The sequence below is a fragment of the Pristis pectinata genome, chromosome 12 (assembly GCF_009764475.1).
Source record: "Pristis pectinata isolate sPriPec2 chromosome 12, sPriPec2.1.pri, whole genome shotgun sequence".
In the NCBI taxonomy this organism is placed as follows: Eukaryota; Metazoa; Chordata; class Chondrichthyes; order Rhinopristiformes; family Pristidae; genus Pristis; species Pristis pectinata.
The window spans coordinates 16,925,245-16,942,183 of record NC_067416.1 but is presented as its reverse complement, the minus strand read 5'-3'; the positions used below and the strand labels follow the sequence as shown (position 1 = coordinate 16,942,183).

Sequence of the window (16,939 nt, the reverse complement as noted above, 5' to 3'; positions counted from 1 at the left end):
TTTCTCGAACTTTTCCTGTTGCCAATTCTCTAATTCTCAGGAGTTGACTGGGTAGAGGGAATGAATGTTTTGTCCTGTTTATATACACCTTTCCTGTTGACCGCATTTGGTTAAATCTTATTTCTTTGTCCTGACACATGCAGTCTTTGAAGTGGGAATGTTGTCATGGTAGGTATTTGTTTCTTCAAAGTTAAAACTTTTTGTTTATCATGTGCACATGGTGCTTGATCTGCTTTCCTCTTCATGTTTCATTTCCCCTGCTTCAGAATGTGTTGACAGTCTCTCTCACCCCATTTAGTTATGAACAATTTGAACCTACATGGATAAAGTCTGCTAATGTAATGAGGTTTGTAGAGACTGTGCACCTGTGTGTGTCTCTTTTTAACTCGTCTTTGTTGGCATGTATGTTAAGAGTAACTAGTATCATTCTATAATCATGACCTTAAAGCGTAATTAATATTTAAGTATAATTGTGCTTCTGACTAATTTACATGATTAGTAGATTGATTTGTTCGTCTTTTTGTTTGAATGTGTTGTTTCTAGTAAATGGTGCTCAATTTAAAAGTAAATATTATGCAAGATGCAGCATGGACAATTGCCAAGTGATGGATGAACATCAGTGAGCGACTTCCAGGCAATTGCCAATTGATCCTGGGAGGATTCATGTGTTAGCAGTAATAAATTGGTCACTTCCTTAAAGAACTTTAATCATTTTGGCTATAATGACCCCTCCTTTGTGGATTTTTGTATTGGTTAGTTCTTTGGCAAATTAATTGTGAAATTTTGAAGTCACCTTTTGATGGCTTACTTGCTTAAATTAAATTGTAAAATGTGATCAGTAAGAATTCAAGCAAACATTAGGGGTTCTTCAAATGATGTGCATGTTTGTTTTCTTTAATATGCTGAATGCTTCATTATTAAAGTTGTCTCTTTCTCATAACAAATACCCAGTTTGACCTAGGGTTAGCATGTTGATAGAAAATTTCCAAAAATTGTTTTGAATATGTTCAACTTGATATTATTTAGGCCAGGCTATTGGAATCATGTTGAATACATAGCTATGAAGTAATGATTTCAAATAAAGCTTTGGGGTTTCTGAAACCATTTTATCACACATTTTCCATGCATTCCTGTGCTTTTGAAACAATAGGGCTGGGTACTCCAATTTATTTAGCTTAGCTAATTTGCTTTTTAAACCAAAATGAGTTATTGCACTCGTTTCTTTCCTTACATAAAAGGGTTGTCACTTTAACTGGGAGTGGCAGTCGGTTTCTGGTGTCTTGTTCAAGTAGCCATTTGGTGGGCTCTGATACCATGTGGGAGCACTACAGTCAAGCCCTACACTATCCTACCAGTGTGCTCACCCAGTCTGACAACAACAGTTAATAGATAGTACCCTGTCTGTGCTTTTTATTTGACTCCTCCTCCTTAAATTTGGGGTGATCAGGCACATTCACCCTTTAAGCTATTTACTTGGATAAAGCCAACTAATTATAACAAACTGAAGATTGAAACTTCAGATCTCGTGAAAGCAAGGTTTTGTAAATACTCTGAGCCATGGAGTTATAGAACACAGAAACGGGCCGTTCAATCCAACTCATCCATGCTGTCCAAGTTGCCTACCTGAACTAGTCTCATTTGCATGCAGTTGGCCCGTAGCCCTCTAAACCTTTCCTATCCATGTACCTGTCCAAATGTCTTTTAAAAGTTGTAATTGTACCTGCCTTCACCACTTCCTCTAGCAACTCTTTCCTTATACCCACTGCCCTATGTATGGGAAAACTTGCCCCTCAGGTCTCCTTTAAATCTTTCCCCTCTCATCTTAAACGTATGCCTCCCAGAATCTCCTTATAACTCAAGCCCTCCAATCCTGGCAGCATCCTTGTGAATCTTTTCTGCAACCAAAACCTTTGGAGAGAACTAGCTAAAGTTTCAGGTCAATAACCCTTCATCAGGGTTGTGCTTAAGTTGTATTTCTCTCTTCACAAATCCCATCAGACTTGCTGAGAATTTCCAGCACTCTGTTTCCATTTTAGACTTCCACTAATTTGCTTTGAGACTTTGTTGGTCTGTGCGGCTCCCTAAATCCAGACTTCAGTCTGAGATCCCTCTCTTTTCCCTATATTCCCCCTAATTTGGGAAGTACAAGAGTTTATTTCAACAAAGTAGCTTTTAGTTTTGACATTCTTTCAGGGAGGGGCAGGAACATTTCAATTCACTTGTGGATATTTTTTCAAAATTTCACAGCCAAGGATGGACAAGATAGTTAATCTGATAGTTGTTGACAAAAAAATTAAAGTTCAAAAGACTCTGTAGTTAATGGTTCCAACCTGCAGTGCCAGGGAACCATGGTATCCATTAGTGACTCCTCACTTGTGGAGCTCACAGCTGAGATGAATCAATCAAAACACCAGTCCACATATTGGCTTCCAAAGGCCAAGGCACAAGACTTGCTACTGATGGCCAGGCCAACCCTTTGGAGAATGTTGCTTAAAAAGTGGGCAATTTTTAGAAGAGGAATTTAAGATTAAATTAATTTTAATCTGCCAAGAAGTAACTTCGTGGAAAGCAAATGGAATTCTCAGTGGGCTGAATTGAGTCTTGTAGGCCTTGGGAGGTGGGAGCTGAGGCCCCAGTCCTGGTTGCTTCTAGACAGCCCTGACAGATTTGACAGGAGGCAAAGCTGTGGGAAGGCTCCTGCTTTCTGTCAAAACTTTGTATCAGTATTTAGGGACATTGTAAAAACTACGGAGCTCACTTTAAATAACTAAATTATTAAACATTTTTTTAAAAATAAAAACACATTCAAAACACTAAGAAATTATTAAAATATAGTTTAAAATAAATCTTAAAATAAATTCTTGTTAATTTCCAGACTGGGAATTCTCATCCAAGTGAATGGGGATTCTGATCCTACACCAGCTTTGACTGGTGGTGGATTCCCCAGTGTAATGACGTGGAGCCCCAGCACGTTTGCGGTTACCAGCTCCTGCAGAAACCCACATCAGTCCAGGACTGACTCGCCTGGGGACAGCTAAATGCTGGCATTTCCCTTCAGAGCCACTGCCTGTCGCCAGCACAGTCTGACCCAAAATGTTTCTGCCATGGTTTCACATTTCTTCATACAATTCCTCATAACGTTCATGTGGTCTTATTGGGAGACTGTGCATTTACCAGCAAGGAAGATGAGTAAAGGCATTACCAGAATGTAGTTCTTATAAGTCCAAAAACACCTTGTCAGCAGAATGATTTGGAGTAGACTGGAAAGCCAATCTTTGGCTGGCTGGCTGGCTGTCTTAGCTGAAGAAGAACCATAACCCTAGGAGTCTCCAAATGGGAGAACATACGAAAAATAATTTCTAAGCTTTTTTTTAAAGAGAGAACATATTTCTGCTATAACCTGGAAGGTGAAAGGGATCCCTGGTGCTAAGTTAATTGACAGAGTACTGGGAATTTGCTGCTGAGGAATAAACTGGAAGTGTTGACATGCAAAGCTGAAATTGCAAAGGATTTTGGGCACTTTGCTTGATATTAATCTTGCATGACTAACAGTTGCTGAAGTTTTCAAACTTTATTCTTGCCTCTATCCCAGCTCCACAGCTGGCTATTGAGAAGTTGTTCTTGATTTGAACTTCATAGTGCTATAGGTGGTCCCATGGCAACTTTTTTGAAGTTTCTGAAGTCAATTATCTATCAGCAATGTGCTGATGCAAATTGAGCCCAGGCACAGACATTTGTTTTTGCTTTGTTTCTTGGTGTGTATTTGTGATACATTTGCATATAATATTTTCTGAGAGCAGCAGTTTATAAACTGTCAGGACATAAGCTACCAATCTGTTTAAGTACACCTTCCAGATATGATAACTCCAGCCCAGGGTCCTTCCATCTTCAGCAGTTCAGGGCTTGAACTAAGTGAAGACTAATTATACTCTGCTGGCCAGTGACTTGCAACAATGTTGGTCAGGGTTGGTCTCGAAAGCCCTGATTCATTTGGCAATTACCTAGTTGCATTTCTTTCTCTGTTTTGAGCCCACCAAGTTGGTCCTTCCACCTGCAGCTTTTGTTCTAATGTGGCATGACATACTGCTTCACTCGCATGTTTCTGTCTGTTACACTGCCCCTTTGTTTTGGCAAACCTCGAGTTTAACTGCATGCATGTGGTCCACGTGGTATCACAGATTTGACCTAGCAGGCTTCTGTGGCTTGAACTGTCTTAATGTATCTTCCCACCCTGGCCCTACATATATGTATACTGGCTTTTAATGGGTGTGAAGTTCCAATGTGGTCTGAAAACAACAGTGTTGTTTGTAGTAGCAAATTTTCCAAGATAAATTATGCATCCCCTTTTTGCAAAATGAAGTACAAAAAGATGATTGAAACTGTGAATACTAACATTCATTTTCCTCTATATTTGTGGTGAGAATTGACTAGGGCCTACTGATAAATACTACATGTTGTTGTTTGCAAATTTTACTTGATGGTTGAACTATTACTTGTTTGTAAACTAAACCAAATGTACTCGCATGATAATGAGTCCATGGCCAAAATGGTACAGGATCATGAAGCACAATAAAAAAAATCCTTCCTTCCTCTCACAGACAGCTGGAGTGAAAGTGACGCATACAAGGAAATCGATTAATGAATTTAATCAACCAAACCTTCATTGACTTTTGTTTTCCATTGCAGACCATTTAAAGAATCAGCCACAGCCTGCAGGCCATAGAACTCAGTTATTCTTGTTTTTTTTATTTTTTTCCCTTTTGAATTTTCCATGGTTTCTTTATTCCTTTTCCTCCTTTCATTCTTTTCTTAGTATTTTTCTCCTGTCTTCCTCAATTTGGTGTGGTTCTTAACAGATAAACCCAATATATTGTAATTTTGTAAGCACTTCACATATTGTGAAGCTTTATCTTTTCATATTTAAACAAATTTGTAATCCCTGTAGATTTGCTGACTTAATGGGACTTGCATTAGTTGTTAAAGTTTTAAATGTCATGGATACAACTTTGTTGCCTGAATAAGATTACTTTCTTTGTTCAAATAACCAACTCCATTAGTCTTTTTGCCCTTTATTTACAGATAAATCTTTCCCTGTTTCTAGGAGAAAAAAAAGTGCATTCGCTACATACAAGGTGAAGGCAGCTGCGCCAGCCCACCCTCTTCAGATGGAAGCATATTAGATTCTCCTCCCCCTTCTCCTTCCATGTTAAGCCCTTCTACCGCAGACTCTGATCCACAGACTGAACAAATGCAACCTCTATCACTTACAATGAACCTGATCCTTTGGCCCACCTTCCTCACCATCTTCCTCTGCCTTGTCGACAAACTCGGCGCTCAAGTCCAGCACAGTTTCAGCTGTTAGTTGCCAGAATGGGGCATTAGAGCACCGAACTTGCACCAGTCCACAACCTCGTCTTCATCGCAGACTCGACCTTCGACTTCATCCATGTCAATTGTTCATCCCACGGTGCTTTGCAAGAGACACAGTCCCAGCCACTTTCACTTGTAACCAAGTCTTTAGAATAGCTTTTAGCATAGTTGCTGGTGTTCTTTTTTATTTCATTTGTGCCCTATGGCTACACGTTAGTAGATGTTATGGAGTGCATTGGTCAATATTTGACCCATTGTTTATTTCCAAGGTCCTCTTTGAATATGTAGGATAAGCCTTGAGAGATCCTGCCAACCTCTTGTCAACCATTGCAAACCTTGTAGTGTTTATCACTGTTATGTGGTTCTTACTGGGTGGATTCTTCACGAGTAAGAGACTACTGTCAGATTCAAAGAAGCCCTTGTGGGAAGGAGTTGGCTACGCTGTATTATTTGTATTAAATAAGAGCTTGCGAACCAATCATTTTACGTCCATTTTATCCTTAAGGGCACAATGAATGCAGTGCCACCTGTTAATTGTGTGGAACAACTTTGTGATGTTGCGTGTTATTGTTTAAATGTACAGAAATAATGGGGAAAACTGTGTTAATATGCATTGTTCCATGGCGTTGTTTTTTGGGTGGGGGGGGCGTGCAAGAAAAAAATTACAACGCTATAGGACCAGTAGTATTTATTGCTTTAGAGATGCTTGTTGTATCATGTATGTTGTCTCTTTTAAATATTTTTCATTTCTTGCAAACAATGTATAAAGTTTTTTTTGCTTAGTGTAAGCATCTTATATATGAAAAGATTCATTTGTTACCAAGGATTTAACATTTTTTTCCTCTGTTGTGATACATGACTGTCACCAAATGGATAATGTAGTGGCGTTGTAAAAAAAACAAAAGTGCACAAAAATTGCTGAGAAAAAGCCATTGTACAAAAGAAAACTTGAAGGCAATTGGGAGAGGGGGGGATTTTTTTTGGAATAGTACAAAATAAAAAACACCTGATCACTCATATAGAGCCCCATATGGACAGTAGCCTCAAACCTGGAATTGCTTAATCTATATCCTATGTATCTATTCTGTGCCAAACTTTTAAGGTCGATACATCTTCCCTCCCCCATTTTTGCTGTATTTTGGTCCTTTTTAGCTGTGAGGTAACATAGGTATGTATGTAGTTTTAATGTTGCTGACTAGTTTAAGCTATAACGCAATGTGTTTGGTAGCTATTGGCAAATCATCCCAAAATCTTATAAAGCAAAGCATTGAAGGGTGAGAATTAATGAAACCCATGGGCCAAATTTCTGTACGTTGGGGAAATTACTCTGAACTGAAACTGCCACTTTTTATGTACACTACTATCAGTAGGTATTAGTAAATTTTAAATAGGCATGTTGATGTTGCAAAGGCTGGTATACAACTGATGAAAAGTTCATTCATTTGGTGCCATTGTAGTAGAAATGAAACAGTTGTATAGCTGTCTTTTTTTCCATTTTACTAAGAAGCTGATGACCTTTTGTGAATACTCTCAATGTTTCCTAACAGCTGTGATGTTCCTGTTCTGTTTTTTGCTCCTTTTATTTTCTTTCCATTTTTATTGTTCTGAAACCATTTTTGTAATGAATCAATGTTCATGCTGTACAGTATCTGTAGCATGCAGTTCTGGATTAATAAAAGCAACTTAGTATGTGCAGAGAATTCTTGTGGTGTCCGTGTGCACTCCGTCAAAGCCATGTGAAGAAACTGGATCACCAGCCTATGGCCTGAATGGTACCAACGAGATGTTAAATGCCAAATTTTGCCTCTCCCAAATTCAGATAATATGTGGCATGATGCACTCCAGTAAGACCCATATGTTGGTGTTGAAGTCTTGTGGATGTGGAGGTATTGCCAGAAGCATGTATCGTATGGATAGAAGGAGGTGACCTCTTCACATACTGGTTTGGAATTTTTGATTATGGAGTTGGCAAAACTGATAGTTTGTTAATTCTGAAACTGATAGCAAATTCTGTTATTTCCGTGCATGCATGGGTAAATGCTGAAATCCAAACTTACTGTCAGTGAAGCCCTATTCCCCAAGGTACACTTTTTTGGTGAAATATTCAATGCATAGTCACTGATTTGATGGTGAGCTTCAATATTTATACACATGGTGCTAAAGTATTGCACTTTGTTGAATGAGCTGTAACAGCTTGTTAATTATTGCTGAATTATGTCTCTAGCTCTGGAAAAACTAGTTTTCTACAAGTGGAATCTACAATTAACAGTCTAATTATGTCAAAATTCCACCCCAATTTTCATTTGTTCTTTACAAAATGCTTCAAAAGTTGGTTCAAATAGAGTTCTTTACTGCATTCTAAATGGCTCCATAACTGGTGTGATGATATCACTGTTGCTGAACAGTTGTTTTACCCCATCTTTGTGTGTGGTATTTATTTTTACCCTTTAGCAACTGAAGCCCGAGTTTCCTCTGATGCACGGAACTTACCACTTTGAGATACTGTAAAAGATGTGTTTGACAGACAAGCATGTGATTGTCAAAGCATTCTCAATGCTGAATTCCTTGAAGATAATGTGTGTAACACTTTTATAATGTATGGGACTTTTAAATAGGGAATTACAAAAATACTGGTTTGGGTTTTATTATAGTGTTTAAAAAGATAAGGGAGCCTTTTATATATAAGTGATCACCAGATTCTGTTGTCCCAGATGTGTATATGTAGATCCTATTTTTCTACTGCTATTGCTGCAAGTTACTTACCAGAAATTATATTTCATAATCAAATTACCTTTATTTCAAATAAAGGTAAACAGTTCCAAGTCTGTCTTACTACTAGTTGTTCATACATGGATTGATAAATTAAGTCATTGCATTTTCATATTACAGTTGAACTTGCAGTCAAGTTTTGGTAAATAGGACATGCCTGTTCTAATTGTGAAATTGCCACATGTACTTGGTCGACATACTGTATCTCCCCCTTACAGTTTTGTAGCTCTTTCTGTTCCTCTTCACGTGCTTTGTAGAAACTGTCTGTTGAAGCTGGAAATAAGTTAGAGTTTCCTGAAACAAAAACAGTAATTCTGGAAATGCTCAGCAGGTCAGGAAGCATCTGCAGATCTCTCTGCAGAAATGCTGCATGGCCTGCTGAGTGTTTCCAGCATCTTCTGCTTTTGTTTCAGATTTCCAGCATCCACATTTCTTTTATTGTCATTAATAGAGCTGTCTTGTTTCCTTGCTGGTCTGTCACTTCATTTTTTTTATATAGTTGGTATATATTCAACTGAAGTTATTTTTTTTCATGATATTCTAAACCAATTTAACTTAACTGTTTATGTATTATTAAATCCTTGCAGTTGCTTATCATACCAACCATCTCACTTTCCTGCAGCATTAATGCTTTGTTTCTTATACTACTCACGACATAATAGTGATGCTTTTTGGTAATTCAAAATTTCCCATCAGTTATCCAGGCAGGTTGATGAGCACATTGCTCATTACTCTCTGGATCATTGCATTTTAGAAATACCTCCTTTATATTTCTACTTTTGTAAACACTAACTTACCAAAAGAAAACTGCCTGATTGCATAATCAGTAAACTTGACAAGTGACTTCTTGTCAGCAGAGTCTAGTTGCCTGTTGAGAAAAAGATGTGCTAAACTTCTGAATTTTTCCAACACTGAATTGTCACCTCAAAGATGTTTGATCAGATTTTTGCCAAACTTCCATTAGTGACCTGCCTGCGTCAGACTTCAGATTGCTTTTGAAAACGAGTGTGTTCAGTGCATCGATAGGTGAGTAGATACTCTCATCTCCAACTGAGAGAAACACTTTGGCAGTTCCAAACTAAATATGATGGGTGAATTATTCTCATTGGATTCTGGGTTCCTGTTGAAAATGATTGCTGAAAAGGGAGGGAGTGGGGGCGTAAATACATTTTAAATTGATGCCAACAAAAAAAACGTGGGAGTGTTACTTTCTAGGTTTTCATAAATCTGTCTTCAATTCGGAGAAAATTGTTTGATTTATAACTTGTAGTTTTGTGGAAGTACTGAACTGTTCAGGAGCAGCACTATGTGTTGCTGAGACATTATAGCCTATTTAAAGAAAAAAAAACACTATTTCTTGAGTGCAGCAATATAAATCAGTGGTATTTGAAGCTATTAAACAGTGTTACGGTGATGGTTGGAGATCTAGTCCTGAGGGCCCATTTACCGATTTAATTTTATTCCATTTTTCAAAAGACTCCCTTTGCCTCATTTTTCAACACACACGCACACGTTTTCTCCCACATAACACTACTACATCCTCTTGCATACTCCAGTAGTTGGTTGGTTGTCTTACCCCCAGTGTCTCCAATCTCCAGGGCCTTCTGACCGACACTTTCACCGAGGTTTGCTTCCGTATATAACATCCCACGTTATCCTGAAGACAACTTTGCATGCAGTCAGGAAGAGACATTCCTTGTGCTCAGAGGCTAAAAAAAAAATGACTTCTTTAAGAACAGAGAAACTTGAGTGGCCAAACAGAGTCCAAGTGTAGGCCTACTAGTTGATGATAAGATTATGGCTGGCCCTGTGCTTTGATCACCTTTCTGTCTAATCCCACATCCAATAATGCATTTGTGTAATTATTGGGTTGGGTTGGGCAGACCAGGATATAACACTCACTACTGAAGAACAGAGTACCAACACCATAGCAATAGATGTATGGGCCAGATCCCAAGGGTGAAGAGAGGAGGGTGCCTGGGAAATATTACTCAAGCATGAATTATTAGCTTGTAGATGAGAAGGGAATTTTACTTTAAAAGCATTCTGATTTGGACTCGCTGTCAGCTGTGCTGCTTAAGAAATTCAGATTGTAACTTTGTAAAGTATTTGCACTGACTGAATCCTTTTTCTTGCAAGGAATATCAGACTCTAAAGTAGACAATTATCCCAAAGTACAAACAGAACTGGCATTATTTTGGGTAAATTCTTGTAAAATTCTGTTCTATGATCTGTGTGCACTTTACAATCCAAGAGTTTGAGTCTAATCCTAATTAAAGTTCTTTTAAAACCTTGCACCTTAATAAACTTGGCATAATTCACCCAGTAAATGTACACTTTGCTGCGCATTACATGCTTCCTGTATGATTTCTCTGAAAAATGGATTATGGCTGGATTTATGTAACATAATATTTGATGCAAAATTCAAATACCAATCACAGCATTATATCACTATTACAATATATTTTCACCAAAATGTACCTGGTGATTTTAATGCAAAATGAGACATTTACAGTAAAATTTAGGAAGTGTAGATGCTGTGTAGAATATATAGAGTACTTAATTATCTAAACTAGCAAAGGACTCACTGGCTTGTTAGTATTTGTAAGAGCTTGTCACATTTGTCATTGACATCTCACAGGTTAAATTTATGAGACTTGGTCACTATTGTGCACTAGAGTTCATTACTCCAGTTTTATAGATCTAATTAATGGAACTCTTAATATATTCTTGTGAGAGCATGCTTTTAAATCATAGTTGCATAAATGAAAAGTTGTTTGCAGAATGGGCAGGATGTGTAAATTCTCTAAAAGTTAACTTTAATTGGGATATCAGGAGGAAGTTGAGGATATAGTGATGTGATTGAAATGACTTGTGAGGTGCTATTAAGAAAGAAGAAGAAACAAATCCATTGAAATTATTTACAAGCTGTTGAGTTTCTTTGGATGGAAGGTTAATGGATCTGGTTAACTAGCACCTGGCTGGTTGACGAGTGCAATTTCCCATTTGGTTGACATCGATTGTAAATTAGTAAATGCGAAGTAGATGTAAATCCTCCCACTGCTTATTGCAGCCTTTAAGCCCAGGTGTTCCACTGATCCCACATGGGGTTATTTTTATATGTAGGTGAAAACCATTGGGATGTCCACTTATTTTCAAGTACCTGCTCTAGGTAATCTTTTTAGTTGGTAGTTTTGTGTTGTTTTATCCTGCCAAGACGTATGCAGGTAACACCAAAATACCTCTTGAGAACGTCAGTCAAAATATTGTATTTTTGACAGATGATCTAGAGGACTTCTTGCACTTCAGCTGTGGGTAATCCTGAACACTATCATGAGTACATTGTTATATAAAAGAAAATGCCGGTTTATATAATGCTTTCACTCAACTATCTCGGTGCTTACATGCAATAAATTACATGGAACTGCAGTCACTGTTTATTACGTAAATGTAGAAGCCATATTGCAAGTAGTAGGATTTGCATGTCACAATGAGATGAATGACCCAGTAAAGTTTGAAGTAAAGGTGAGAAGTGTTGGTCCATGGCACCAGATGTACTACTGTAGAAATAGTACAATGGAACCTTTAACGTCTCCATGCCACTTGAACAGCCAAGAGGGTTTTCCATTAATGCTTTATCTGACAAGTGGCAACACTAATAATTCCCTTAAATATTGGACTTGAATGATGACCTAGATTTCCTCTTCCTTGTTGTCAAAGAAACGTCCTTCTTATGAAATGCCTGACAGAAAACGTGACAACTGGTACATCCACACCCTCAGCATAGGCAGCCAGCAAAGCTTTATGATTTTGAAGCTTCCAAATGTTACTGGCATACAAAAACTTTCAAAAACTATGAAGAAAAATAAGTTCTAGATTATATTATTAAAAGTGAAAAATGTAAGCAAGCAATTCATTGAAATAATGTAAATTGCCTTCTCCTGCACAGGAGTTAAATGAAGGAATTTGTGTTCCTGCACAAGGTCCACTCTGGTGCTCTTTCAGTGTGCGGGCTCCCAGCCCAGCATAACTACTGGTGAACTTGGCAAGTCCATGCTACCCAACTGGACACCATATGGAGCCCAATGCCAGGGCAGTCACCAACTCCATTATGTAGGCACCAGCTTCCCCCCTCTCCCAGGCAGTGTCTGAAATTGAATTGTTATAAAATGGTATTGTTTCTGACCCTAGGAGGACATTCAGATCACACATCTGTCGCGCCATTAAGACCACCCATTTCCAGCTCCATGAGTTCACCAATTGTGCCCCATCTCAGCCCATCTACCATTGAAACGTACATCCATATCACTGATGCATCTAAACCACTGCTGCACCATTTTTTGGCTGTTTTCTCTGGTTCTGCAGTGTGCACCCAAGCTCATTTAAAACAGTGTCCTAATCAGTTCAAAGTTGGCCCTTGGTTAAACAAGCTTTCAAATGTAAAGTTCTAACCTAGCTTTCAAATGCTCTATGACCTTGCTCATCTCGTCATTTCCTTTAGCTCCACAACCCTTTGAAATATCTGTTACTCCCAATCTGGACTCCTGATCATCCCTAAATTTAACTGGTCAGGGGAATATTTCAAAATATGAATTTTATAAGTAGTTTGATAGTTCAGCTATTATCTTGATTTAATGTGTAATGTTTAACCACTACTTTGTTTTGCAAAATGATTAAAATAGCTAAAAATTGTGGTTAAAATTTGGAAAATTGGCCCATACTGAGAACTGGATTGAGAGCAGCAAAGTTCATTCAGATAGGACCTTGCAATCAGATGGATCATTACTCTTTTGTTATGATTAGATTGGAATCCAAAACAGAATGTATTACAGATTCTGGAGGAGAATTTAACAAAATCAGTTGCTCTCCAATGCAGCATAGTAAAGAATTTTGATATATGCTTCACACCAATGGCATGGCTGCAGTGCAAGTTCAGACTAAATTTAGAACAACTGAAGTGTCATTCCATTTTGTTTAGGAATCTGATTATGTCTTAGGTTTACACTTGCAGAAATTTGAGCAGAAACATTGTGTAAACGGACCCCAGTTTTGCTATCTAAAATTGTGTGCTTATAAAGTAGGCTTGGTAATTTCAGATCAAGTTGTATTTTTAAAAAAATTAAATGGGTTTCAGGAACATCAGTGGCCAATGAGGTAAAAGAGTTGTTGCCTAATCCTTGAAAGTGATTTATAACCAGCATAATTTTCCAAGTTAATATGTTGTGGACCAACTAAATAGTCTTATTTTCAGAACAGAATCACCCTTAGTGCAAGTTTCATTTATCACTCATTTCAAAAATCAATTTGGATTTTGGAAGTATTGGCTCCAGGCCGTAAGATCACAGTTGCAAATATGGTTGCCACATCCTCCAAGGTAATGGAAGAGCTGGTGTGAAGTTTCCCTTCAATCTTGTGCTGGTCTTGCTCTAACTCCACTGCCCACCTCCATCCATTAAAACTGCAAAATAACCCATCTGCTTTTTAATAAATGGTGGGAGAACTAAATGCAACAACAAAAACCAATTAAAGTATTCTGATCCAGATTATTGGCTAACACAAGATCATTTTGCACTTACCAAAAACCTTCTGCTAGGGGTGGGGGGGGTGTAGGGAGGGGAATATTGAATGTGTATCAATATTTTAAAATGTTAAGGACATTTCATAGTTAACCCTAATTTTCATGGTCTGATTTAAAAGAGAAAACTCATTAAATTAGTTGTTTTGCCAATAATTTGATGAAATTCTGCTACAGTTCTGTGCAATTAGGCTAAGTTTGCTGTAGAATGCTGGGATCTTTTACCAAGCATTGCATTGTAAGCAACTTAGCTGGAACAACATCTCTTGGTTGGAGATATTTGAATGAGTGAGGAGAGGAAAAACTATCCATTTTTGATTTGTGAAAAAAAAAGCTTAGCTAGAGTCTGGCTTGTTCCTTTAGCTATAATTTTAATTACACCACTGTTCTTAACTTGCAGATATAAATCCTAGCAGCATCCAAAGATATCCCCCTTTTCTCTGAGTTCAAGAGATTGATGAGCCTAGAAAGTTCTTGCCATTTTGCTATTTTACACAATACATTTAGTTAGGTGGCTTGCTTTTCATTTGGATATAGATTTTGATCAACTTTCTACAGCCATAATCTATTACCATGTGCTTCAGAGGTTGCGACGTGATTGCTGACATTTTCAGCTCAGATTGATAGGCTGTTGCCTTAAAGGTAATATCTGTTGCTTTCAAGTAATTGCCAGATTAAATGTAGAGGAGAATAAGATATTTCCTACAATCATTGTTAGTTGGGTCTCTTTGATTATAAATCTTGGCACAATCCTAATGTAATGTAAACCAAAAGAAAGCAGAGAGGATTTAATGCTGATGGCTTTCGTATGACAGAATTTTTTTTTTGTACCACTCATGTTTTGCACAGAAATTGTATGTTTGATGTTGTCATTGAGATTGGTGATTAACATCTTGCAATGGAATGCTTAATGGTTTGCACTAATTTTGTGTAAGGAAATAATTTGGGAAGAGGTAAAGATACAAATCTGAGTGTGCAATATTGCAGAGCTCTCCGTTAAGTTTACAATCTCCAAAATTAACACACATTGCAAAAAGGATGGCTGAGAGTGGCCATGGTAATATATTAAAGGTAAGAAAATTCTGTGTGTCAGAGAGAGTATTTGAGAATGCTGTGGAAGTTTACTATAATAGTATGAGGGAGGAGGGCTTTCACTTTGAGTTGTTGTGAACAAAGCAGCATCAATAGTAATAATCACAAGAAAATTGGATTATACTGGAAAGTAAAAGACATTACATGTCTAAAAGGAAAGAGGAGGGGAGTGGAGTTAATTGGATAGTACTACTGGAGGCACCATGAACCATGTAGCTGCCTCCAGTGTCAGATCAGCTTATGATTCTATAAAGCATTTTATCACAGGATAAAGGGGTTTTATAAAATATTTATTCTTGGAAATATTAATGCTTTCATTTCTTGTACTAAGGAATGTTGATTGCTGGTTGAAGGAGTTCATTGCATTGATCAAGTGCATAGAGTACAGTAGGAGGTCTTTGAGTTCTGTTGAATGCAAAGCTCAAGGCTGGGTTTTCTCCCTGTATGTACGTCTGCCTTGGTACTGGTCCTACTGACCTTCCATTCTGATAAGGAGCAGGAGGAGAAGTGCTGAAGGCTTGGGCTTCTTTGCTGGATGAGGCTGAGGGAGTAGCAGGCAAAGGGTTTTTGCCTTGAGGTGCTTGTAGAGGTGGTTCTTTTACCTTGAGGTGTGGTGATGGATTTAATTGGTTCCTGGATATCCTGCTCACTCTCATCAAACCATTCCTGGTGTTTTCTGATTGGGAAGCCAAGAGTCTCTCAACAGGTGTTGTTTATGGTGCACTGCCTGCTGCAGCAGAGATCCTGCCACTGACCTGTGTCAGGAGTACTGGCCTACAGATGTCCTGAAACCCTCTACCTACAGATCTTTCAGGTATTACTGCAGCCCACTGAAATTGCAACTTCACAGAGGATCTTCCCTCGAGGAGTGGAAAATTCATCCTTTCCTTGAGTACAGCAGTAGGCAGTGCATGTTATAGAGTCATACAGCACGGAAATAGGCCCTATGGCCCAACTGGCCCATGCTGACCAAGATTCCCATCTAAGCTAGTCCCATTTGGCCCATGTCCCTCTAAACTGTTCCTATCCATGTACCTGTCCAGGTGCCTTTTAACCCATGTACACCCATTTTCACAATAGCGGGCTTCTTGTAGCCACTGAGAACAGTAGACTTGCCCCATGTGGCCTTGCTGACTCCATGTAGAACCTGATCTATGTCTTGATAGGATGCGCTAGTGGTCTGCGACTGCTGTCTGTGCATCTTCATGGTGAACCTTATGGACTGGGGAAGCTTGCACGATTCCTTCTATCTGTGGTCCACCATGCCCCCATACTTCAGCCACAGTGCCAGACCAACAAATGATTGTCCCCAAAAAAATCCCTCGAAACCATAGATCTCCACTCCAGGGTTGGTTCCTGCAAATTCTGGAGATGAGGTGTTTAATCAGTTGGCGTGGAGCCAAAGGAGTATAATGGAGGTGATCAGGGTTATTAGAAAGTGACTTAGATGACTGGGGCAAGTGGGGAAGGCTTCAGTAAACACCAGAGAGGTGCAGCATCCACAACTTGGCTATAATGTGGGCCCAGTCCCTGGCTGTTGACAGAGGTTGGAGGAGAGTGAGGAGTCCACCAACATCTTCCCACCTCACGTGCAAATCCCCACCCACTCCTTCTCCCACAATGGCAATATCCAGAGTCCCAAGCCACTTTGATGGTTGGACATTATTACATTACTAGATTAACAACCTACAGCTGGAGGTCTCAGAAGACAGAAATTTATCCTACTATGTCTGAGTCTGCATTTTATACCAAGTCAAACTTGCACTTCTTTAGCAATTAATTCTGAATAGTTTCTTTGGCCACTTGGAATTACATGTATGTGAAAAGTGAAATTTAGTACTTAGGAAGTAAAGCTGACTTGAGAGTAGGCAGCTCTTCCACAAAGCTTTAAGGGAAGGGAGACTGTTTTGGCAGAGGCCCACTGATTGTTAAAGCACAAGTACTGTTTAAGAACCTGCTAAAGGAGCTGATTCCAGTAGTTGCATATGTCCAGCATTACTGTGATTTCATTGGGCTCTGACTTACATCATTCAACAGAAGTGCCATCTGTTTTCTGAGGTAACCTTCACTCTCTATCCAAAGGTTTCAATCAAATGACTTCTGCCAGAGTCATGTTGGGAAGTAGGTGGTGGG

The 16,939-nt window shown here is 38.6% G+C and overlaps 1 protein-coding gene across 1 annotated transcript in view; it reads left to right on the top strand.

The window, feature by feature from the left end:
* Positions 1-5,269, top strand: part of tcf7l2 (transcription factor 7 like 2) — a 159,052-nt gene extending 153,783 nt beyond the window's left edge. Inside the window, 1 exon segment of the mRNA XM_052027216.1 lies at positions 5,080-5,269. Within this exon segment, the coding sequence (XP_051883176.1) occupies positions 5,080-5,136 (57 nt within the window). The 3' untranslated portion in view covers positions 5,137-5,269.
* Positions 5,270-16,939: the final 11,670 nt, after the last annotated feature.